Source organism: Heterodontus francisci, chromosome 7 (genome assembly GCF_036365525.1).
Source record: "Heterodontus francisci isolate sHetFra1 chromosome 7, sHetFra1.hap1, whole genome shotgun sequence".
Taxonomy (NCBI): Eukaryota; Metazoa; Chordata; class Chondrichthyes; order Heterodontiformes; family Heterodontidae; genus Heterodontus; species Heterodontus francisci.
The window spans coordinates 24,847,433-24,872,574 of record NC_090377.1 but is presented as its reverse complement, the minus strand read 5'-3'; the positions used below and the strand labels follow the sequence as shown (position 1 = coordinate 24,872,574).

At 41.8% G+C, this 25,142-nt stretch overlaps 1 protein-coding gene across 3 annotated transcripts in view; it reads right to left on the bottom strand.

Annotated features, from left to right (window-relative positions):
- Nucleotides 1–25,142, bottom strand: part of gli2a (GLI family zinc finger 2a) — a 407,587-nt gene that overhangs the window by 143,011 nt on the left and 239,434 nt on the right. For all 3 annotated transcript variants that reach the window (XM_068034894.1, XM_068034893.1, XM_068034896.1), the window contains one exon: nt 13,439–13,687. In XM_068034894.1, coding sequence (XP_067890995.1) covers nt 13,439–13,687 — 249 coding nt within the window. The remainder of the gene's footprint in view (nt 1–13,438; nt 13,688–25,142) is intronic.

Below are 25,142 nucleotides of genomic sequence, written 5' to 3'. Positions count from 1 at the left end.
CCATTTTATGCCACCCCCCACCACCTCCGGCTCATTAGGGTGGTGTAAAATTCCAGCCTCAGTCTCAGAATAAGAGATTGGCCATTTAGGACTGCAATGAGGAGAAATTTCTTCACCCAAAGAGTTGTGAATCTTTGGAATTCTCTACCCCAGAGGGCCACGTGTACACAGTCATTGAGCATATTCAAGGCAGATGTCGGTAGATTGTTGGGTACCAAGGGAATTCAGGAAAGTGAAGATAATGCGGGAAGGTGGACTTGAAGTAGATCAGCCATGATCATATTGAACAGATGACAAGGCTTGAAGGGTGAAATGGCCTAATCCAGCTCCTATTTCTTAAGTTCTTATGCTCTTACATTGAATGGGGAAATCAGTCTGAATCGAAATTCTATAGAATTTTACTCCTCATCATAAGAAAAGGTTTACTCACTGCTTAGTATCTATTTACAAAGAATACAAAAGCCTTATTTTAGCAAGTGTTCACTCAGGCTAACTGGCAGTTCAACCTATGAAAAACTTGCAAGTTTACACACCTCCTCCCCATTTATCCCTGTATTCTATCAATCTTTGCTGCTCTGTGACCATGACAGTTGGAATCACAGTTCACCCGATGTGTCTATGAATGCCTGTGATGTGCCTACCTGCAGAAACAGCCCATGCAAGCCCAGCCCTGTGAGCTCTCATCCCTTGCTTTCCTGTTTATAACACTGGCTGACTTATCGTTTAATATGAATGACGTTACCTACTGGTGCCCACCTCGTTTCTGAGTACTAAGGAACATTCAACAACTCAGCACCAGATACTTCCATTCCAATCCACCTTTACTATCGCAGAAAAGCAGGGTACTGTCGAAAATATTTTATTTTTAAATGTGGTTTTTAAAAAAATATATATTCATGAGCAGCACAAAGCCCTTTTCATGAGATAGTTGTACTTGAAAGGCATTGAGATGAAGTCCAAGTAAACACAACTTAACCCTCTTGCAAAGTCTGACCCTACTGTGGTAAATTCAGTGATGCTGTACTTCCAGTTGCAAGCCATGGTCAAAGGGAGTGCAGTTCAGAGACAGGATGGCACATTGCCGCACTGATTCACCAACCATCATTCCCTGTAAGCAAGGCTGCTCACTGGGAGTGCTGATGCATTGAATTCATCTTACTGTTTGGCTCTGGGCATTCAAGTACAATGTTCAACACTGGGACACTAAGTTTCAAGCATTTCCACAAGATGGCCACTGTACAAAAATTGACATACACTGGCAGAGACTCTTGACCTGCTTTTTGAAACAGTGCCAGATATTCCAAGACAGTGCTAACATCGTAGAAAACTTTTTTTTTGCATGAGTCTTCAGTAACAGAAATAATGTATGAGTAAGTTAACTAATACAGAAAAAACACAAACATCTAAACACTGAGATAAAAACCTGCATCCTTGTAACCTTGTGCCCCCCCCCCCACCTCACAGTGCTCACAGAGTCCTGGGACCCCCAGTGTGAAAACCAATGTGCTTAGATGCCTCTTTGTCTTCTACTCAATCAGGATCATTGCACATAAACGGAAGAACCATTGAAAAGAGAACTTCATTAATAACTGCATACGTAAATTTCAAAATACATCAGTATTATGTTACCATAAAGGATTAAGGGCAATATCATCTATGACTCTCTGAGTTAGGACATCAGACGTGGGGTGCGGTGGGGGGGCGGGGGGGGGAATGAAGAATTTTAAAAGGAGGGGAAAAAAATAAGCATCAAGGAAAGAAGGCATTGCACCTTTAAAAAAAATACTGTTTGACATTTCTTAACTGTTACAGTTGCGGTTACTCATCAAGGCAATAGGGGATGACGGCTTTGGCTGCTGTATTTTTAAGAGTTACCAAGCTGATCAGGCAAATGGCCCAAGGCAATGACATACCAATACTGTGCACCACACAATGGTAGGTGACAGATTCTCCACATACGGCAGCTTTACAATCCCAGCCAGGCCTTCAGAAGGGTGATATAAACTCAAGACTGTGAGCCTATGCTGATACACTCTTGCATACTCCATCATACCTGTTGGCCCTCTTGACCAGGAAAATGGTAATTGCTTATTGGGGTATCTGAAGGGGTGTTGGTGAAATGAATAATCGTGCTTTTTTATTTCCATTAGAACAATGCAGATTATGGGCTGACTGGACAGTGATGTTTAAAATATGAGAGGATGGGTCAGGTGGATAGAAGCAGGCAGTTGCCAGTAGCTTTGGGGTCAAGAATGTGGGGCACAGATTCAATGTTAAATGTAAGATATTTAGAAGGGAAGACAGAGGAACATCCTTTACACGGAGATTTATGAGGCTGTAGAATTCACTTCCAGTGTTGGTGGTTGAGGCGAAAAACTCTATCAACATTCAAGATTAGATTGGATAGGTGATGGAAATGGAGTTGAACGAATATGGGAACAGGGCGAGTAAATATGTTCAGAACTATTTGCTTGCATGGAGGGTTATTGCTGACACAGACTGGTTGGGCTCAACATGGAAGTAGTAACTTCCATGTATTTCTGCAAGTTCAGTAGACCCGGTGGGCTAAACACTGGTCTTACACCACTGGGACCTCGGTTGGTTTGGATCAAGCCAAAAGCGAAGGAATGAAAGTCTCCTCTGTCTGTCTGCCGGCTGTAAGGATCCTTTAAAAAAATGTATCTATCCAGTTCCCGAGATGGCTTTGAGGAAATAGTTTAAAACTTCCCTCCAACCTTCACTAGTATCACTTGGACAAGCCGCAGGATGACTGGTATGAGAAATGCAAATACAGCAAACTGGTAAAATGGAGATGCTCTTTTTACATTGGGACTAAAGTACATTGCTGAGCCACAGGAGAGCAGGTTTTACTCTACATCCAGCGATACTGTACCTGCCCTGCTCCATGTTGACATGGGGGCTCTTAAAACGGAGCACGTTACACTGTGCTAATATGACTCATCTTGATCAGCACAAAAAATGAGTGCCAAGAAAGGAGGCTGGGAAAATAAATTGACTATTTCTTTTCTAATATAAGGGTTTGAATTATTTTTGAGATTCAGTCATCTTTTTTGCAAAAGGAAAAGATTTTTCTCAAGTTGTCGCTCTGCCTTCTCCTCCCGTCGACTAAATCAAACACTGGCAACTCTACCCTCAGTCCCATTTGCCCAAGACCTCTTGACACAACAGATTTCTCACTGGATAACTGATACATCACAAGCACTATCTATCAGCAGCATGCATATTTCATTCTCCTGCTTTAGTTGCTGTCACATCGTGGGGCTACACTGCAAAAGAACAACGCTGTGAAGAATCGCGGTGCCTGCAAGCTAACTATGGATGGGTGACAGTAACCACAGACATTAAGCATGTTAACAAATCTTCTGCCAGGTCTCCTGCCATCAGCCCTGACGCTGACAGACAAAACCTCTCCTTTGAACCCATTCATCATCACTAAACTCAACCAACCTGCTTTATGAATAATGCACTCGCTCTTCCATTTCTGAGGTAACGGAAAAAAATAACTGGAATGTTGCTTTGGCAGGCACAACCAACATGGTTTAAAAGCAGCTTCAAAAAGGATGGTATGTTACTTAGAGCCGATTAATTACTGGACAGGAAGTTCCCTTTTTGGAGTTGAATTTTAAGGCCACGGAGATAGCTCCAATGTGCACTGGCATAGAAAGAGATACATTTAAATAGTGCCTTTCATGACCTTAGGATGTCCCAAAACACTTTACAGCCACTGAAGTATTTGATGTTTAATCACTGTTGCAATGTAGGAAATGCAGCAGCCAATTTGCACTAGACAAACTCCCACAAACAGCAGTGTGACAATGAACAGATAAATATGTTCCTTTGGGGATGTTGGTTGAGGAATAAGTATTAGCCAGGACACTACAGAGAACTCCCCTGCTCTTGTGTTCACCCTGAGGAGGCAGACGGGGCCATAGTTTAACGTCTCATCTAGAAAGACAACACGTCCGAGCATACAGCACTCCCTCGGTACTGCACTCAAGTGTTAGCCCGAATTTTGTGCTCAAGTCTCTGCAGTGAGTCTTGAAACCAGAACCTGCTGGCTCAGAGGTGAGAATGCTGCCCACTGAGCTATGGCTGACACGTAGCCGCAATCAGCCTCTTTATGTACAGAAATTTCTAGATTATGTGGAAATCTTAGGGCAGCACAGTGGCGCAGTGGTTAGCACCGCAGCCTCACAGCTCCAGCGACCCGGGTTCAATTCTGGGTACTGCCTGTGTGGAGTTTGCAAGTTCTCCCTGTGTCTGCGTGGGTTTCCTCCGGGTGTTCCGGTTTCCTCCCACATGCCAAAGACTTGCTGGTTGATAGGTTAATTGGCCATTATAAATTGCCCCTAGTATAGGTAGGTGGTAGGGAAATATAGGGACAGGTGAGGATGTGGTAGGAATATGGAATTAGTGTAGGATTAGTATAAATGGGTGGTTGATGGTCGGCATAGACTCGGTGGGCTGAAGGGCCTGTTTCAGTGCTGTATCACTAAACAAAACTAAACAATTATTTTGTGTGACTATTAATGTACAGAGTCTTAATGTATTTCCCGGAGATTGCTTAATAATGGAAAATTACCCAATTATTTTATACAGCAAATATCATAAAACAGGATTAAGCATTGGTATGCTACTATTCACATGGCGTAATGTGAAGGTGGTATTGTTTTAAAGTGATATTTAACACATTGTATCTTTGTCCTCATTATTTTCCTGCTCGCTGGGGCTGCCTTGTGTTATGAATGAGTCTTCTTTGTAATTACTTGCATGTGCAGCAGAGGGAGCCTAGTCATGGAGGTAATTTTGTTTTCATGTTGTAAACTCCTGGCTGGAAGGAGATGTAGAATCAACTGGTGAGAAACCAATTGTTTGACTAAAGCATAGACACGTTCATCTTTCAAGAGGAATAGTCTCTCTTCAATGTTATTCAAACACATGTTCCACACTTTATTAATTTGGCGTTATTAATAGTGGCAGAGAGTACAAGAGCAAGGAAGTTATGTTGAACCTGTATAAGACACTAATTCGGCCTCAGCTGGAGTATTGCATCCAGCTCTGGGTGACACACTTTAGGAAAGACGTGAAGGCACTTGAGGAGTGCAGAAAAGATTCACGAGAATGGTTCCAGGGATGAGGAATTTCATTTAGGAAAATAGATTGGAGAAGTTGGAGTTGTTTTCCTTGGAGAAGGCTGAGAGGAGATTTGATAGATATTCAAAATCATGAGGGGTTTGGACAGAGTAGATCGGGAAAAACTGTTCCCACTCGTGTAAGGATCAAGAACGTGAAGGTACAGATTTAAGGTAATTGGCAAAAGAAGCAATGGCGACATGAGGAAAAACCTTTTCATGCAGCGACTGGTTAGGATCTGGAATACACTGCCAGAGAGTGTGGTGGAGGCAGGTTCAATTGAGGCATTCAAAAGGGATTTAGATTGTTACCTTAACAGGAAGAATGTGAAGGGTTCCGGGGCGAAGGTGGGAAAATGGTACTAAGAGAGCCGATGCAGACAAGATGGGCCGAATGGCGTCCTTCTGTGCTGTAACGAATCTGTGATTCACTCAAAATTGCCATACACTTATTCACCAGTTGGCAGGGCAAGTAAGTGCCCTGATTCCAGTTCTCTGCCTATGCCACCTTGTAACTGGCAGGCAGGAACTCTTCCCAAAGAACAAGGAATAATTACAGATTATGTCGGCCTTTTTGCCGAGTTTACTGCATCCATTCATAAACACTGTGACATTCCCCACATTGCAGCATCCCAGTTGTTTCTTAAGTGATTCCCATTTTTACACTTACAGGACTCTGGTTCTTCCTACATTGAACACCTGACTTGGCTCACAACCATGGGCTCAGATCAAGAACTTGCCAGGATTAGGAAGAGGTTGCGGGCAGAGGCAGTGGGGGAGGGGTTGTATTGGAGAATCGCTTTCATTTTTCATCTCTCACCCCTCCACACTGGAAAGTTAAGATTCACATTGGGCTACATATACAGCAAGACACTGATCCTCCAGTACCTTGCCCAGGGTAAGGACTTTTGACATGGTACCCATCATGCGGCCATGGTGACACGCATACTTGTTGGTGAGCAGTTGTGCTTAGACCATAGAAGTAGTCTTGAAAAACATTGGGTGAGACAAGCGAACCACCTTTTCTGGTTTGTAAGACCGAGTAACACACCAGGTAGTAAATTTACTAACTGAGCAGGAGGGAAGGGTCAGGTGGACAAGGTAGGGGAGTGAAGCAAATAATTTGTAAAGCATATTTATTTGGTTCATTTTTCATACGGTTCCAGTATACACCGTGAGAGCAGTCACCTCGCCTCTGCAAATGTCAGACACTTACTGCATCCTATATTGCAGCAGGGACTACATATCAAAAGTACTTCATTGGCTGTAAAGGACTTTGGAATGTCCTGAGGTCACGCAAGGTGCTATGTAAATGAAGCCTTTGTTTCGTTCCGCCCATTAACTGACAATTTGAATTCAGAATCGTAATGCACAGCCCAAAAAATCACTGCGTAAAGAAGCAAAAACCAAACGACCGATTCAACGTAAAACCACATTTACAATCTTTTTGCATGTTACAATAGTTGCTCCACACTCTTATTATTTTGAAGAAAAATAAACCTGCTTCCTAAAGCAGCATTCTCCCCCAGGTTGAATTTGTCTGACTTTAATTATTCCTTCAGAATAACAAACTCCTCATAAATCTACTGCTAGGGAAGAAAATCTGCACAGGTTTCACCTTCTAAAATTGTAAAGCGATTTTTTTGGGGGGTGTTGGAGGGAATTCTAGTCTTGCCTCCATGAAACTCTTAGATCAGAGTCACGAATGAGAGGAGATGAATAAGTTGATGCATCCAAGGGTGATTTTGATCTCTGAATCTGAACATTAATATTTTGTCTCCACCGTAGCCATTCATTTTCAGATATTCAACCACTCAGTCCAATATAAGCACAAGTGTAAAGGAATCTGGCTTCATTTTGGAGCATTTGTTCCAGTCAAGATAATCATCATCCTCGATGTTCTTAGTGACAGCGGATGACATGGGCTCTGAAACAGTCAGCCCCATGATGCTAAGGAGATGCAGGCATCCTTGGCCCCCACTGGTTCTGCTCTGCTCCCTTCTATTGGGTGTCACCTTGACCTGCAAGAAACATGGCAGAATGTCAGTGGTTGTGTAGCACTGTGTTTGAGTGATATGCCTACCATAGCTAAATAGCTGGAGGTATGTGGAGGCAGTTAACGGTGGGTGGGTGGGAGGCTGGCAGCATTGCTAGGTGTGTGAGTGTAAGATGGAGTATCTGAATGTTAGGCCTGAGTCCTGATTGCTAGAGGTTGCTGATGGGTACGTGATGGAAGTGTGGTGCATTGAGCAGCGTGAGAGTTTGGTGGATAGGAGATATCGTGTGAAGATGCATTTACTGACTTTGACCACACAAGTCATTAAACTTCTTTTGGCACTGCCACCAGGTCCTCGGGTCCAGACTCTGGGAGTTGACCTCCCGGGCCACCTGCTCCCACTCCCTTCTGAGGGTGCTCCTCGAGTGCCTCCTGGCCCCCCACAGAACCATGGCATCACTCCTCTTGCCCACCTCAACTACTAATCTCTCCACTGCCAAATCCATCATCCTGGAACTCACTCTCTCTATATTCCATTTTCGATGATTTAAATCACAGCAATATTATTCAGTGCAGCTTCCCTTTAAAAGGGACAGACTATCTTTAAGAACAGAAGGCTGGCTGAACCACGTGCTTTCAACAGAACGCTGCACAGGGCAGATGCTCAGCTCGATGCTACGATCATATTAATGAGGTGGCAGCACTAAATTTACGTTCTGCCCACCTCCAATGGAACTGGTGCACCTGAGAAACAGGATAAGCCAATTTTTAGTCCAAAAGCTCTGCACACTCAGAGTACATCCATCTGTTTGATTTTAGCATTTTTGATAGAATTTACATTTTAAAAATGAGACGGATTTGAAGTTGTTGAGTAAGGAGTCATCATGGAGACGCAGAAGTTTCATGCATTTACTCCTCAGATTGAGAGGATGTTACTGATCACTCTGCTATGTTTTCTGACAACATCTACTCCATTTTCCACCTTTATCTCCTGGACCAACACAAAAAGCCACAGTATTTATAATCTTACTTCAAAAAAATATGCAGTACAAGAAAGTGGCAAGGCCGAATCCACGCTGCCAAATGTCCACTCTTCCAAAAAGTGCTCTGCTGATCTGCCAATTACTACATAAATAAAACTAACAAACAACACAAGTACAGACTACAGAAAAGAGCCAAATGGGACCTAAATGTGGTTATGTTACTTCGATAAACACATAGACTCCTACATTAATTTTTCAGAAACCAGCAAATCCCATTTACTTGAAAAAATAACATTTTTATGCCATCTGTAAAGCCTTTTCAAAAGAGCAGGAGTCACAACAATTCTGCACTGTGTTTGATATGCACTTCGGCTTCCAGGGAAGATATGAACCAGATGCCTGGTGCTGTTAGTTTTAAGAAACTCCCTTCTCATTAATCTGGGAATTTGTTTCAGAAAATGGATACTGCAAGACCTTTCTGATCCCACTGCCAGGCAGCTAAGAATGTATCAAAGCCTTGCCCAACACTCCCCCCATCACCAATTTTTCTCCTCTCCTCTCAAGCTCGCCTTGAAGTCATGCTGTCGAATATTAGGTGCGATTTGTTTTAAGTGGGTTAATGCCCCCTCCTGAAATAGCAGAAAGAGGAATTTCAGTGGAATGCCTTGCACGTCATTATCCATTATCCCACAGTGTCTTCTCAAAGCCACACTTGTCGGCATACAGTTCAATGAGTGTTGGTTTCTGTATCTTGTCCAATGATCCATTCTCCATATGTCAGCCACCACGGGCAGTGTCAGTGGGCCATGGGGGTACCACATCCGAGCCTGCTCTTGCCCTGATGACCTGACAATCGTCAGTGAGTAATGATCAAGTGTGCGTATCAACACTGATCTTCCTTTCTGTAACCCGGGGGTGAAATCGATTGTACCACCACAATTGCTGGCCTGGATGAGACCAGTTAACCTCCACATGCGGACCAACAATCAAACCTAGCCCACATATGGCTCACTAACTTTCCAGGCATTCAGCTATCAATGGAACTTGTACAGTAATATTTTAACTGGAGCTCTCAAGTTAGCTTGGAGCACCTCACAGCTGCTCAGTGCCATGACTCCCTCAAAATAAATGTCTTTTGGTTGACTTACAGACAGGAAATAGCCTGAAGATATTGGAGGTTTACAATGGTGGTCACTTTACTGATCATTTATCCTCACCCCTAGTTACAGTCAAACTCAGCACATTCCTGGAAAGGGCATTTGGCAAGATCCCTTAGCCCCCACCAATGTGTTTTGGGATGGGGAGGTGGAATGATGGTGTTCGCAGGATTAATGGAAAGTGCTGAAACTCATGACCTACTCAATTACATGGTAAAATTCATCGGCAGCATTGCATTTCCTAAGAACACTGAAAACTGAGGTTAGACTTTCATTCAAATAAGCAGCATTTCTTTCATTATAACGATGCAAACAAAATAAGATCAACAACAAGATCCAGTCGGAAAATGTTAATTATGAACAGATCCACTTAGCTTCTAGATGCTTCTAATTAAGGAACAAAACCTTGACGCTCGGATCGAAACTTTGCCAAGAGAAGGCAGGAATGCCAATCGATCATATACAATTTACCAAACTGCTTTATTTTAGTGTAATTAAACTCAATTAAGGATGTTTCTGTGAATATGATACTTGAACCACAAGAATGCAGATTCATTTGTGACTACTCATGAGCTCTGAGCATTGGATTTCAGTGAGTGTTTCAATCCTTTCAGTGGTGTAAACCACATCCAGGCAAACGAAGAATAAGGCTTGTCTCCAATTCCATCAATGAGGACATCCTCCTACTGTTTTTTTCCACAGAGAATATGGGGGGGGGGGGGGGGGCGGGGGTAGTGTAGGAGGCTGGAGAACCTCCAGCTGGACACAGCTACACCACCAATCGTTTGGTGGGAGAAGGACATAGACAAGTGCTCTGAGCCACCAAAGCTGTACCTTTCAAGCCAAGAAATTGGGCCTGAAATGATTCATTGGGATACTGGCGTACAACCATTTAACACTTCCGTTTGAAATTCCTCTAGTTTAGACTGATTCCTGGAATGGGGAGGGGTGGGGGTCGACTTGTCCTATGTGCAGAGACTGAATAGACTAGGCGTATATTCCCTGGAGTTTAGAAGAATGAGAGGTGATCAATTGAAACATAGAATTCTTAAGGGACTTGACAGGGTAGATGCTGAGAACTAAGGGAACCAAGGGATATGGGAATAGTGCAGGAGATGGAGTTGAGGTAGAAGATCAGCCATGATCTTATTGAATTGGAGTCTATAACCAGGGGACACAATTTTAAAATAAGGGGGAAGCCACTTTGGACCGAGATGAAGAGAAATTTCTTTACTCAGAGGGTTGTGAATCTTTGGAATTCTCTACTCCAGAGGGCTATGGAAGCTCAGTCATTGAGTATGTTTAAAGCAGAGATTAACAGATTTCTAAATACCAATGACATAAAGGGATATGGGGATAGCGTGGGAAAAAGGCATTGAAGTGAACATCCATGATCGTATTGAATGGCCAAGCAGGCTTGATGGGCTGAATGGCCTACTCCTGCTCCTATATTCCTATGAATGGTGGAGCAGGCTCGAAGAACCAAATGGCCTGCTCCTGCTCCTAGTTCTTATGTTTACCGCAAGCCATTAACTAATAATTGATTTAATATCTCTGCTAAATCAGCAGGGAGAGGAATTTCAGACAAATTCATTTGCAAGCTAGTATCCCAGAGCAACATTTCAGGCCCACTCTGTTTAATTTTACATGGGAGCCCATTTGCTTTTATTTTAATGTTTTTTTTGTATATGAAAGCAACAGAATCGTTCCTGAAACACTGCACAGTGCAGTAATCAGTCTCCCCCTATGATTATTGCCCTCTCAATCTCCTGCTGTTTGCAATTGGAAAATAAACTACCCACATTGGTGATTTATATTACAGAGGAAAAAGAAAACCAGGCTATATTTAAAATGCTATACCTAAAAAAAAAGCAACTTCAATAATATATTTTAAGTACCGCTCCTTCATAAATGGGCTGTCAGACACGAAAATTGCCGCTGTAGCGATCTGGCAAATTGAAAATATAGTTCAGCAGCATCACTCCTCCTGGAGCAACTGGTACCTTTACGGTAAAAATTAAATACCAAATCGGACGGAGGGACTGAGTTCCCGGTGTCTGTTCAGTCCTGAGACTCTCGTTACAACAAATGCTGTGAAGATTCAGTCCGCTAAATAAATATTTAGGCCATCACAATTTGATAAGTTTTTTTTGACCCCTGATTATTCCTGAAAATAAGGCCAATTGCTTTTTTTAAAAATATGAATTTGGTTCCAGCTGCGTTTTTGCCTAAATCGCCTGTTTGTGCTGATTCTTTCAGTTTTCCATTTCTCATTTGTCACTTTTCTCCTCACCTGTAGCTTGTCTGCTGCACATGCACCTTCTTAATGTTAGCACACTTTCTTTTGTACCTTAATGTATATCAATGTGTTGAACACGTCACTGATGATTTATTTGTGACTCATTTTTCCCCACTAGGCCCGAATCTCTGTCTACTCTGTCAATAACAAGTACAGATGCTCATTTTTCTAAATTGAGGACAAAAATCATCCATTCTGCTGGAAACTGGAAAACACAGAGCATGTTTGGGCTTTCTCAGTACAACCCAGGACCTGGCAGAGAAGATTACATTTTTAAAAAAATCACCCAGAGCTTCGAACAAGGATGCCTGAGCCATTAAGTCAAATTCTAATGGCCTGCACTTTTTTTTTTAAATGAAGCACATGGAGACTTTCATTCAAGGTCCTTAAGAAAATTGGCAAGTGAGGAATATTCTACAATATTTATTTACATTTAACATATTTTGACTAGAGCCAAGAGGAAATACTGCTTTACAAAAACTATCGTGCTGAATTCAAACTATTAAGTTACATGATAGTTACTGTCTGGGACATTTAGTAACTTGCTAAAAGAGTTCACTGGACATGTTATTTTGGAACTTGCATTGGCAGAAAGTTAATGGCACTTACTTCAATTGATAACTCACAGAAACATCTCATTGTACTTGGATCTTTAGGAATTTGTAAAGGGGATGCTACGAGATTTGATCTTATGAAATTCAATGAGTGATCGTACTATACTTGTTCTCAGGAAACTAACTGAAGGACAGAAGTGTACACGTTCCTTTGGCACTCATGGAGGACAACTGCACTTGATCTCTTGGGACTCATCGAAAAACCCAAACTGTTCTTATTTCTATCAAGTAGCTCACAGGAACTTCCTTTACTTGACTTTACTTAACTGGGAATATTGGAAGCACAGAGTTATCTTACTTTATTTCCTCCTTTGGAATTTTTACAAGGACCCATCTGTACTTCATTTTACAATGTAGTGAACCAGATTATGTGCCAAAGTGCAGTGATAGTTAATTAGGCCTGGACCGTATACTTCCATAAGTGTTTCTAAAACATTAAGATAAAAACACTGGGCCTGTGAATGAAAACCAGTCAATCTTTTCATTCCCATCATTGATTCTGTTCTTTCAGCCTTAGGGAACCATATCTTATTCAACTTAACTGAAACACTGCAACTTCTCTGCTACCACAGCAGCTACTATGCTGTTATTCTTGGCTTTCCACATTACTGATGTAAATGAAAGTTTGTACCTTTTACACTTCCTTCTTAATTTTGAAAAGTTCAAGAAACAAGTTCATCTTCTAGTCGAAGACAAACACATTGCCAATTAGTTTCCCTTGATGTGTCAAAAAGATAATAAAGTAATTGGCTGTACTTATCCAGTCTCTTCCAAGATGCCACTTAATGTTCTCAGATAGTCCCTGCAGACCTTGCCCTTGTTCTGGGTTAAGATACCTTTGACCCCTAACAGTCCTATAATAAATTACACCTAAAGTTGAAAAATATGTCATCAAAGCTTTCTACCAGCCTGTCTGTACCTATGGAAACATGCCATTTTCCAACACAAAGCAGACACTGGTAGCATGCAGATGTTTAACATGGAATGACAGAGTCACTTTTTAATGTGAATGATTTCATCAAGTAAGTGGTCAGATAGATATTGTTAAAAAAACTTTGAAATTACAATGATACAAGGCAATGATGGACCAAAGAAACATAAGCAACGCTCCAGGTCTCAAAAAAAAAGTGACTGTTCTGACTCATTTACTATTTTACATGATCTGGTGGAACTATCCCCCCTGCGAGGGTCTTTCCGTGTAAAACAGAAATGAGTAGCAGATGTGTGGATACGTACAATAGCGTTGGTCCATGTAGCCATTTCGGGGGTCCACTGACAAACAGACTGCCCGGTAGGGAGTTTGCTGCTCGGCTAAATGCGGCAGTGAGCCCAGAGAGTTCTTGATTTTTGCGGAAGAGCTAGCGTCTTCACTGGAGCTGCACGGCTCTTCATTTATCTTGCAATAGGACTGCCCTGTCCCGTGTGGCCGCATTGAGATTGCATTCCTGCGCTCTCTTACATAGTCAGGCCAGGGGCTTTCGACTTCTGTGTGGAGGAAGGAGAAACAACACTTTTACCTGTCATCAAAACATCTGTATTAAAACTTAAGCAATGTCCCCTTCCCCCAAATGTGCCTCATTTTATTATACATCCTTCTTTTTCCCTTTTAAAATAACTCAATACTTTTCCCACACTCTTTCCCTCCTGGAGTATTTGATTTCTATCCACAATGTTGATAGAAAAATTGATTTAAAACATTACTATTGTAATGTAATTAAAATTGGACAAGATTGCAACATATTTTGAGCATTATGAATTAGAAGTGTAACACTCCACAATGACATTCATAACCTACACATGTCTTAAGACAATTGGAATGAAGATTATTCTTTTCATTTTTGATCATCCACAATCTATTGAGCTTAAACAGTCTCTTTTTACATTGTATGATTACAAGATGTGAAACTCAGAAAGATTATTTAGCTCAGAAAGATTATTTGTATGGCTCCCCAAATACAGTTTGTAATTGTTCCCGCAAGCACAATCAATCATTGATCTATTTTCTTAAGCTATGAAAAGAACTTAAAAGCAAATTTTGTGTTTGTCTGCAAGTATGTGTGTCTGCGTGCAGGACCCTGTCCAATTCAGATCTGGGACCAGGACGGTGCCTGCAGTGGAGGTCTGGGACCAGGACGGTGCCTGCAGTGGAGGTCTGGGACCAGGACGGTGTCTGCAGTGGAGGTCTGGGACCAGGACGGCGCCTGCAGTGGAGGTCTGGGACCAGGGAGGCGCCTGCAGTGGAGGTCTGGGACCAGGACGGCGTCTGCAGTGGAGGTCTGGGACCAGGACGGCATCTGCAGTGGAGGTCTGGGACCAGGATGGCGTCTGCAGTGGAGGTCTGGGACCAGGACGGCGTCTGCAGTGGAGGTCTGAGACCAGGACGGCGTCTGCAGTGGAGGTCTGGAACCAGGACCGCATCTGCAGTGGAGGTCTGGGACCAGGACGGGTCTGTAGTGGAGGTCTGGGACCAGGACGGGTCTGTAGTGGAGGTCTGGGACCAGGACGGCATCTATACTCTGTACCCAGAAAGACCATGTTTAAAGTGATGAAAAGGAGGAAAAATTTAATGGAAAAAAAGGAAGTAATTTTCCTCAGAAAGCTAGAAGTAAAATCATCAAATTTATAAAACTTATACTTCCTCAGATGCTTCAGCAAATTTCAATACAATACAATCGACAAAAGTTATAAACAAGAGGCAGTAGAGAACACATTTCTAATTTTGGACTTCTAAGATGCAGCATCGAAATAAAACAGTCAGTTCAACAGTGCAGCACGACAGAAATAGCAGCAGACTGCTAAATTTCAAAGAGAAGTCAAGTTTACCTTATCAGATAGTGAGAAACGTCAGAATTTCCCTGGCAGACACCAGTAGGCTCGGAGAGCTATCAGTCAAAGTTTTTTTTAAAAGAACAGCGATTTACTGCGGCGCGTAAAAAAATCCACAACAGCCTGCCTAGCAGTGAGCTGGAATATGAATGGTACAAGCGTGTTCTGCCATCGATCTATATTGTTCTACACTTTCCGTTACTATATGTTCCCTGTGGGTATTAGAGCTCGAACAGAGATGTATCACTGGGCAGAAGTTACTAGAGGACAGGAATAAAAATTAAACATCACAGTTGCACCAAATCTAAATGCCAAAAAATAGAAGAGATTGAGAACACTCATCATTTTATCTTCTAAACTTTCAAACACTCTGTTGGCCCCAGACAGCTAATTCTCTCCAAAACTGGAGGCAAGACAAAAGGAAGCTTTTGATCCAAATTCTGTACCTTTTTTTTCTTAATTTCCACCGCCAAACAATTATTTAACCTTTTGCAACCAGAAAGACTTCCATGCGTCTTTTTTTAAATTCTTGGCAGATAATCAATTGAAATGTAGCACATTTCCAAAAAGAAATGACCTTACAATTTATAAAATTGTCATGAAAATGAGCTCAGTACTCACTGGGTTGGTGTTCGCCATTGGTTTATACTGGGAGGCAGTGGGGGAATTTGAGTGCACAAAGTCCTGCCTGAAACCTGCACAAAGCCTTGAATGGTCGGACAGCTTTTCAAATGCTACTCAGAACAATGAGTCCATTTCAATATGAAGCTTTTTTTCTCCTCCTCTAGGTGATTAACATTCAGCCCCATGCCCTTAGAAAAAGGCGAGTTATTCTCCAGTTAAAGGTTTCGGAGGAGCAGAGGGTCAGGTGGCTAATCATTAAATCAAACTCCTGTCAGCCCCTTACAATTACTCCAGCTGAAAGGGAAAGGGTTTATTGCTCGAGTTTATGCAGAATAAATAACTTTACAAAACATACGCCAGAAATTTTACCAAAAAAAAGGAGGGGGGTCAACAATGGCATCAATTACAAAGGAAACTTTTTACAAACTCATTGCTGCATTGTGTTTGGTTGAGGCACGTTTTGCAGCCAAAGTTTAGTTTTCCAAACATTATTTTCTTTCTCTCTCTCTCTCTTCTGGCAGTAAAGGCCACAGCTGCAGCAGTCTGCTTCTCAGCTCCATCTCAACCCAGTTCCCGACCCACCTCTCATTTACTGCTCTTCAGTTTTGCGGTTTAGGCGTACAATGCCCAAATTCTCAATAGGGGAACTCAGCCGTGAAAAAAAAATCACTTGTTCTCTTTCCATCCCCAAGATAAGAACCCCAAGGAATTCGTAAAATGTTCCCTTCAAAAACCTCCAATGCAAATTGTAGTCGGGAGCTCGACTGGAACTAGCTCATCAAGATGTTACAAAACTACTTTGACCCTGAAGAAATAATAACTCTTCACAGCACCCCCCCACCCCCCACATCTTAATTCATTTCTAACCAGGAGAGTAACGCAGTTGTATTGCCACAGAAGCATTTTCGAATGTTTGCCAAGATCTGGTCAAAAAGTGAAACAGCCTTTGGTCAGAAAGCAAGTCGATATGAATCTAAATAAACAAAAGGACACATGTCTTCCTGCACACTGTAGTATTCAGTTCAAGTCGGGGGAGATTTGGGGGTGGGTGGGGGTGTTGGGGTGGTGGTGCAGTTCGAGTTTTCAAGAAAGTCCTGCTCTCAATACTTGGGGCTAACTACATCATGCACAGCCCTCATTGAGATGTAAGCTAATATTGTTAAAAGACCTAAACTGTGAATGCATGTACAAAGCCCATCAGCAAACTGCAATATTGATCTTTGCACAGTCTGAGAGAATGCCTTAGTGGACTCAACGAGTTTGGACAAATACTTGTATTGCTGTTGCTTCTCTCTTAAGAGTTTGTCGAGATGGCACTTCAGTGCTTCCCTGGAAGTGCACCTCGAGACCCCTACAATCCATCAAAGAATGCAAATTGGAGGCAGGACAAAAACAGGCAGACAGCGGCGTGTTAAATAACAGTGCAGCCGCGGAGAGGAGTGCTTCCTCCAGAATGATTGCTATGCACACAGTTAGAATAAATCCCCGCTCACCATTCATGTCGATGACAAACCAAAGTGATAACTAAGAGTAGAACAAATATAAAGCGTAACTAACTGACAAAAGAAAATCTCTGGAGTTAAAACATTTACAAAACAAAAAAAAAGGATTCTTCCCAGGGCAAATACATATTTCAAAGTAATAATTATATGCTTTAAAAATTCTTCTATTTTCTACATGAATTGGGGGATTGGTTATAACTTTGCTTTAATTTGATTATAATCGAGTTGTTTTATGCAGCGTTTTGAAATAGTTTTTACTGTGCAAGGATTGGCTTTGCATTAGTGTTGGAGGAGAGTTGATATGAAAACCGTCATTGATATTCCCAACCCATGAAACATCTTCCTCCTCTCTCAATCTCTCCAAGAGTCAAAGGATACCTCATATTTAAGAACTTTAGTTAAATGATTTAAAACCAATGCCCCCTCTCAATTTACTGTCAGGAGGGATGAAAAATGGTGATCACTGAGACCTGAACTGTTGCAAGTGTCATGTTTTATTCACTGATGAAAATTATAAAACACTAGTAGACCTTTGTATTAAATAATAGAAAATGCAAAAGGAATCACTGGCACAATAAGTACAGACATCCCTTACTGACACAAACCTGCTTCTGAAATTCCACAGTGAGTGGTGTTTTATGTATTTAATTGGGGTACCTCACCACGGCTAGTTTGTATTTCCACATGCCACTCTATAAATCAACTTCCAATGGCTTTAGGAGCATGCAGACAGACCCATTTCTCATTTGTTTCGTTAACCCTTCAGCTGCCCGAATCTCAACATGGTTTAATCTCGAGGTGAACTCACCAGGCATTTGATAGCGATATGGTAAAGACCAGAAAACCCCGACAGTTTCCCCTTTTCAGTTACCCCCAGGATAAAGTGGAATTAATGTTTCCTTGTGCAACAGTTCTGATGGTGGGTCCACACTCCAAAACCTCTCTGCTGTGCATAACCAACATTTCTTTTTCTTTTTTTTCTTTTCTGTGTGTCCAGGGACAGTGCTTTTCCATTTTTATTACAGAAAATACTAACACAAATATTCCTGAATTGTTACTTACAGTCTCGGTTAGTTACCTAAATATTGCTTTCATCATTAATCATACCAGCTACAGATTTTCCCCTTTCAGACAGTAGAAACCAGGACATTTGTGCAGAAGTGAATGAATTAGGTAAAATAAGAGAAAAAAGAAAGGTCACATTTATGTAACACCTTTCATGACCTCAGGACGCCCCAAAGCACTTACTGCCAATGAAGTACTTCATTCAGGGGGTTGGTTAGCTCAGTTGGCTAGATGGCTAGTGTATAATACAGAAAAATGTCAACAGCACAGGTTCAATCCCCATTTTAGGTGTGGTATTTCATGGAGGCCTGCCTCCTCACCTTGCCCCATACATAATAAGTGGTGACTCATAGAAAATAGGAGCAGGAGTAGGCCTTTGGGCCTGCTCTGCCATTCAAAAAAGATCATGGCTGATTGTCTAATTCAGTACTCTGTTCTTGCTTTCTCCCAATATCCCTTGATCCCTATAGACCCTCAAACTATACATCACCTAATGGGGAGAAATACCTCTGGGACTATGGCTAGAGCAAGCACATACTTCTTTCAAGTATGATGATGGCATCTGTCCATCTCAGAAGACAACAGACTGCACCCAGGGTATATATCACTTCTGGATTGAATGTCGTCCATTGTGGCTGTAGAGGCCAACTCGTGAGTGGCAATCCCTTCCGCAGCTAGTACAGATGAATAGCATTGGCCTGAGGTTCACTGATGGTTTTTTTCCTTTTGCTGGGCTTTCTTTTTCAGCTATCTGCTTGTTTCTTTTGTCCTCTGGTTTTTCCATGCCCTTCCTGACTGCTTGTCTCCAGGCATGGACTTAATGGGCCGAATGGCCTCTTTCTGTGCCATAAATGACTCTATGACACTCTGGTCAGCAGCAAGGTCTTCCCATGCATCGTCTCCGATCCTGGTCAACTTGAGGTCTTGCTTGCAGACATCCTTGTATTACAGACGTGAGTGACCTGTTGGTCTCATGTCAATAGCAAGCTCACCACAGAGCATGTCTTTGGGGATGTAGCTATCATCCATTCAGCTCACATGACCCAGCCAACGGAGTTGCCACTGACTCAAGAGGGCAAACATGCTGGTGATCCCTGCACGCTGGTGTATTTCTGTATTTGGCACGCTGACCTGCCAGGAGGTGCCCAATGTAGTCACCATGGAAATGTAGAGAATTGCAGCAGCCAATTTGTGCACAGCAAGGTCCCACAAACAACAATGAGATAATGAGTCAATGACCAGATAATCTGCTATCGTGATGTTGGTCAAGAGATAGATAATGGCCAGGACAAAGTAAATTAAAATTAAGAACTAAATAAATTATAATATGAGACAGAGTCGAGTGGAAATTTTTTTTTTTATTCATTCATGGGATGTGGGCGTCACTGGCCAGGCCAGCTTTTATTGCCCATCCCTAATTGACCTTGAAGATTTTTATATGTTTAATTTTTCTATCTGGACAAAAACTGGATTGAGTCTTCCCGTTACTAACCAAAAATTTCGGAGAGAGGAAACTGAGATTACTGGCAACTACAATACTGTCCAACAACAACAGCAGTAAACTCACAAAAACAGCAGTTCCAAACATAACATTTCACAAAAAAGCCAATGTGTAGGCTGAGACATAATGAGGGCACTTTGGCTTGTACCAGCTAATCGGTGCACCAGCTTCAGCACAATAGAAACAAAGTCATGCCCTTTAGCAAAAACTCCAGACAGGGGGGGAAAAAATGGTACTAGCGTTTTTTATGAATGCAACTCCCAGAAGATTGATTGTTGCCAATTTCTAAATGTTAGAACAAAATGTGGAAGATAATCTACTGAGTTGGAAAAGTTAAGTGTGTGTGCCGATGTTATTACACTAAGCGTTTTGTGCTTTACAAGCTGGAACTCAAAATTAATAGTGCTTGTTGATTTCATTTCCACACCCTCTTTAGAGGGGTAAGCTGGGTGGGGGACTGGGGAATAGGAGAAGAGAGACATTTTGCACTTGTTCAACTGCGTTCATTGTGATTCAGTACATTTTGAATTATTTCCAAATGGTCTCACACCAGGTGCAGCCTGTTTGTGGAATTGAGACTGGTCGGTCCTTGTTCACCTACACCACTCACTGAACTCCAAAGATAGCACAGCCCCTTTAAAGACAAGCTTTGTAGTGCCATCCCTTGCAAGCTTATTTACTCTGCACAGATGGTAAAGGAATCAGAGGGAGGACAGTAAATTTTAGGTGACATGATAAGAATCGATCAAAGTGATTAGACTTTGCTCTATATTGTCTAGTATCACTGATTCTAACTTTAGATCATTTTCCCTGAAAGAACAGGGATACATCAATTTACCATGAGTTGCAGCTCTTATGCAGTACAGGTGAAAACAGTTTCCACTGTTGTTTAATTGATATACTAGTAAAGACATGTCTGTGTGTGAGTACATGTGTGACTGAAAGAAAGAAAGAGAGAACCAAATGAGAGAAGAAAATGCAATGGATGAAGAGAAAGAGGAATAATTAGCAGGGAAGAATGGTTGGCCAAGGAAGTAAAGAGGTAGGGTGAAGGATAAGAAGTCAGTGGAGGAGAGGGAGAAAGAAAAGAAAAATGGAAATAGAATGAGAAGGAGTAAAAGGATAATAAAAACCATTGGATAAATGAGCAATTTTTAATTTGCTTTCCAAGTGAGACACAGGTAGAGGAGGGACAGTTGTTCTTACTGAAGCAGGAGGAGTGCACTGTCTTTTCTAGTTCCACTTCTCCACAGGTCACAACATCTATTTAAATGCTTACTTGGTTACCGATACAGCCAATCATATACTCTTATTTTTTTTATCCCAGAATAAAATACACCAACCAGGTTTCTTTAATAAATCACAAAATTATCAGTTTATTATAAAACAAGACTTAACCAGTAATGAAGCAAAGCATTAACACACTGATTAAAAAATATGGAAGTTCCCTTTTTTTAAAAATTCCCCAATTCCCCAAACTCACACACACTGGGAAAAATACAGAAATTCACTCTGCAGAGGTCTGTTACAAAAGAGACAAAAAACTCCTCTGGCAAATACTTGAAAATTCTTGATGAAAAAAGAAAGAAGATACGGAAGGAAGTCAGTTGTCCCTTTTTTAGTCTGGCATTCCGGTATACGGGTCACTGGGATCATTTTAGAAGCAATCCGTTCTGGAGATGTTGAGAATTATTCTAGTAGGCTTTCTAGGAGAAATGTGGCATCAAGGTTTGTCTGCCAGCACACACTTGAATTGCAGGACTTTTTCCAGCTTCTTGGGAGCTATATGGCAACAGGGATTTTCTCTTCCGCACTGCATCTTGGCAGGATTTCTTCAAAAAGGTAGAGGTGGTGGTGAGCTGGGTGATTTATTTTTCCTTGGCAGGAAAATACCAACTGCCTTCAAACAGTTCACACCCCAACTAAAACTGAAAACAAGTTCAAACCCCAGAGAGTTGACCTCCTACTCTCCACAAACTTGGCATGTGGCTTCTCTGTAACCATTTTTCCCCAGGTCACTAAGGGCTCTGCTGCCTACCGAGCCCAACCCACAGGTGGTTTCCAGCACAGGTGGTCCTCAAACAACATCTTGTCCTGTTGTTGAACTTGATAAAAAAAAGCACATCCATGGAATCTTTTTCAGTTTTAACACAAGTCCTCAAAAAAAATAGAAAAATGGAAGCATATTCACAATGCAGTTCAAAAATCAAAAAGGAATCCAGCTTATGATAGTTGGGCAGCAGCATGACGAGTGAATGGAGATAGGAAAAGTGTCCAAACAAAATCAATCTGGCACTTCTGGTCTTTAAATTATATCAGGTTTGGTGAAGAAAAAAGAAGCTGCAGTGCAGAATGTAGGAAGTCAAAGATCTCCACTTGGCCAAAAAGCACAGAATGGCAACTCAGCAGCTTGTAAAATAATTGACACAATTAGCATGATAAAAGTGTGTCCGGCAACTCCAAACCTGATTAAACCCTCTACTCTTTCTACTGCAGCAAAGATTGCACTACACTCTTTGAGGCAAAGGGACCAATATTAATAGACATAATGCAGCACTTTAGCCATCAAGTCAGTTGTCCAGTTTGTCGCATTCTTATTTATAGCCAAACGATTATAAGCAAAACTCTTAAATCTCTTGTGATATTTAAAAATAGCAGGCACACATGCTGTGTAGATGTTGCAAAAAATTGTTGCATGTCTCTGTCCAGGTTTTCTTCTCATTCTTTCCATTCTCTTGCACAGTGTAGCTTTCCTCCCATGACACACCAGTGGGTACTGTGCCTAGAAATCACTTCTTCCATCAACCAAGTCAAACACAGGCAGCTACTGACAAAACCCAATTCTATAATGATACTCTTCTCTTTAAAATTCACAGTCTAGAATTTAATTTGGAATTCTTAACTCCTCTCAGTACAAGATTTAAGGGACAGGTATTCCACAGCTACTTCTGTAGCCAGTGCCCCTCCAAGCCACGCACTATCATGACCGGAAATATATTGCTGTTCCTTCATGTCTGCAGGGTCAAAATCCTGGAACTCCCTATCTAACAGTGCTGTGGGTGTACCTATAAATTATGGACTGCAGTGGTTCTCAAGGGCAATTAGGGATAGGTAATAAATGCTGGCCTTGCTAGTGACAGCCACATCCCATGAAGGAAGAATGTTCTTGCCATGGAGGGAGTGCAAAGAAGATTTACTAGGCTGATTCCTGGGATGGCAGGATTGACGTATGAGGAGAGATTGGATCGACTAAGCCTATATTCACTAGAGTTTAGAAGAATGAGAGGGGATCTCATAGAAACCTATAAAATTCTAACAGGACTAGACAGGCTAGATGCAGGGAGGATGTTTCCGATGGCTGGGGAGTCCAGAACCAAGGGTCACAGTCTCAGGATATGGTGTTTGCCATTTAGAACCGAGATGAGGAGAAATTTCTTCACTCAGAGGGTGGTGAACCTGTGGAATTCTCTACCTCAGAAGGCAGTGGAGGCCAAGTCATTAAATATATTCAAGAAGGAGATAGATATATTTCTTAATGCCAAAGGGATCAAGGGATATGCAGAGAAAGCGGGAACAAGGTATTGAATTAAACAATCAGCCATGATCTTTTTTGAATGGTGAAGCAGGCCCGAAGGGCCGAATGGCCTACTCCTGCTCCTATCTTCTATGTTTCTATGAATGAATAAATAAAAAAATCTCAGGTCTGCAGCATGTAGGGAGTGAGATGGTACCCAATATGATGTCTGGCTATGATTCTCACTGTCAGATCCAGAAGAGGACTCTGCATACATTTTAAATTCCGTCAGGGTGTGGGCAGCAGCACTTACATTTAAACAGATCGCTAAACACTTTGTAAAGCCAGTTTGCCAGTGCACTGGTGTTAGACCTTTTTAAAGGCAGTTAGGGATGGGCAATAAATGCTGGCCTTGCCAGCGATGCTCACATCCCATGAATGAACTTTTGAAAAAAACACTCCACGTGGTGTCAGACCTCTCAGGGTGGCCCAAGTACTGCTCCACTATGGAGTCTGGTCTAGGTGTAGGGGTCAGGGAGTTACGTGGAGAGAAGCTGTGATGTTTCTTCTTAGAACAGAGAAGGTTAAGGAGAGATTTAATAGTTGTGTTTCAAATTATAAGGGGCTTTGATAGAATAAATAATGAGAAACTATTTCCACTGGCAGGAGTGTTGGTAAGCAGAGAACATAGATTTAAGATAATTGGCAGAAGAGCCATCGGGGGGAAGATGAGCAGACTTTTTTTATACACAACAGGTTATGATGATCTGAAATGCACTGCCTGAAAGAACGGTAGAAGCAGATTCAATAGTAACTTACAAAAGGGAATTGGATAAATACTTGAACAGAAATTGGCAGGTTTATGGGGAAAGAGCTGGGGAGTACAATTAATTGGATAGCTCAAAGAGCGGGCACAGGGATGATTGGACAAATGGCCTCCTTCTGTGTTGCAAGTTTCTATGAATCAAGGATACAATTCGAGAGCTATTGCACAATTCTAGTCTTCTGCAAAGCATAGGTCACTTTGTAGTGATGTTTAAATTGCAGTATAAACACTCCCTAGTACTTGAAAAACTCCCATTAAGAAAAAGGTATTGTCCCTGAATTTCTTTGAAATTTCTATTGCACCAGCCCAACTTCACCTTAGGTGGATGAACCTCCCTGACATGCAGGGTTCCATCACACTTCTGGCAAAATTACAGCAGTCCACTGGCAGAAATTCTAAGGAAACTCAGGGCTATTCTCTGTGCAAATTTCTGATACTTGCAGAAATGTGTACATGGAACAAATGGGGTGGGGGTAGGAAAGACGAAAATGGAGAGACCTTTTTAAACCGAGCAACTAATTATTCCATTTTAATAGATAATAACCCAATATCTTCCTGGCACAAACTTTTGACTGAGCCCTCAAATCAATGTTAATCTGCCAGAGCGTTTTGTTTTTTTAAGTGGGGTTTGATCTTTAAGAGTTATGTTAATATTAACTACAAAACGGAAAGTTCATGCATACAGATGGATTTTCTGTCTCTAGTGGCTTCATGGATACCACAGTGTAGAGCATTTACGACACAGTTTAAAGATAGCTGCTGGCACTACAAAGGTAGATTAATCACTGCAGCTGGAATCATTCTCATTCTTCAAGTCCTCTACATACCATGGTTATTCCCTAAATAACTACATCCCGCAGGTAAAGCTCACCTTCAGGTGGCTGTCTCTTTAATAATGGATGCCAGCATGCCATTATATCACTTCCTCTCCCCATACTCTTGCACATCATCTCCTCTCACACACAATCATTCTGCAGTTCTTTTTTGATCCCCAAGCTCTGCACGTCTGAGAAATCAGGCAGCCAGGACTCTACCAACTCTACTCTAAGGCAGACAATAATTCATTAGCTGTGAAGAACTTT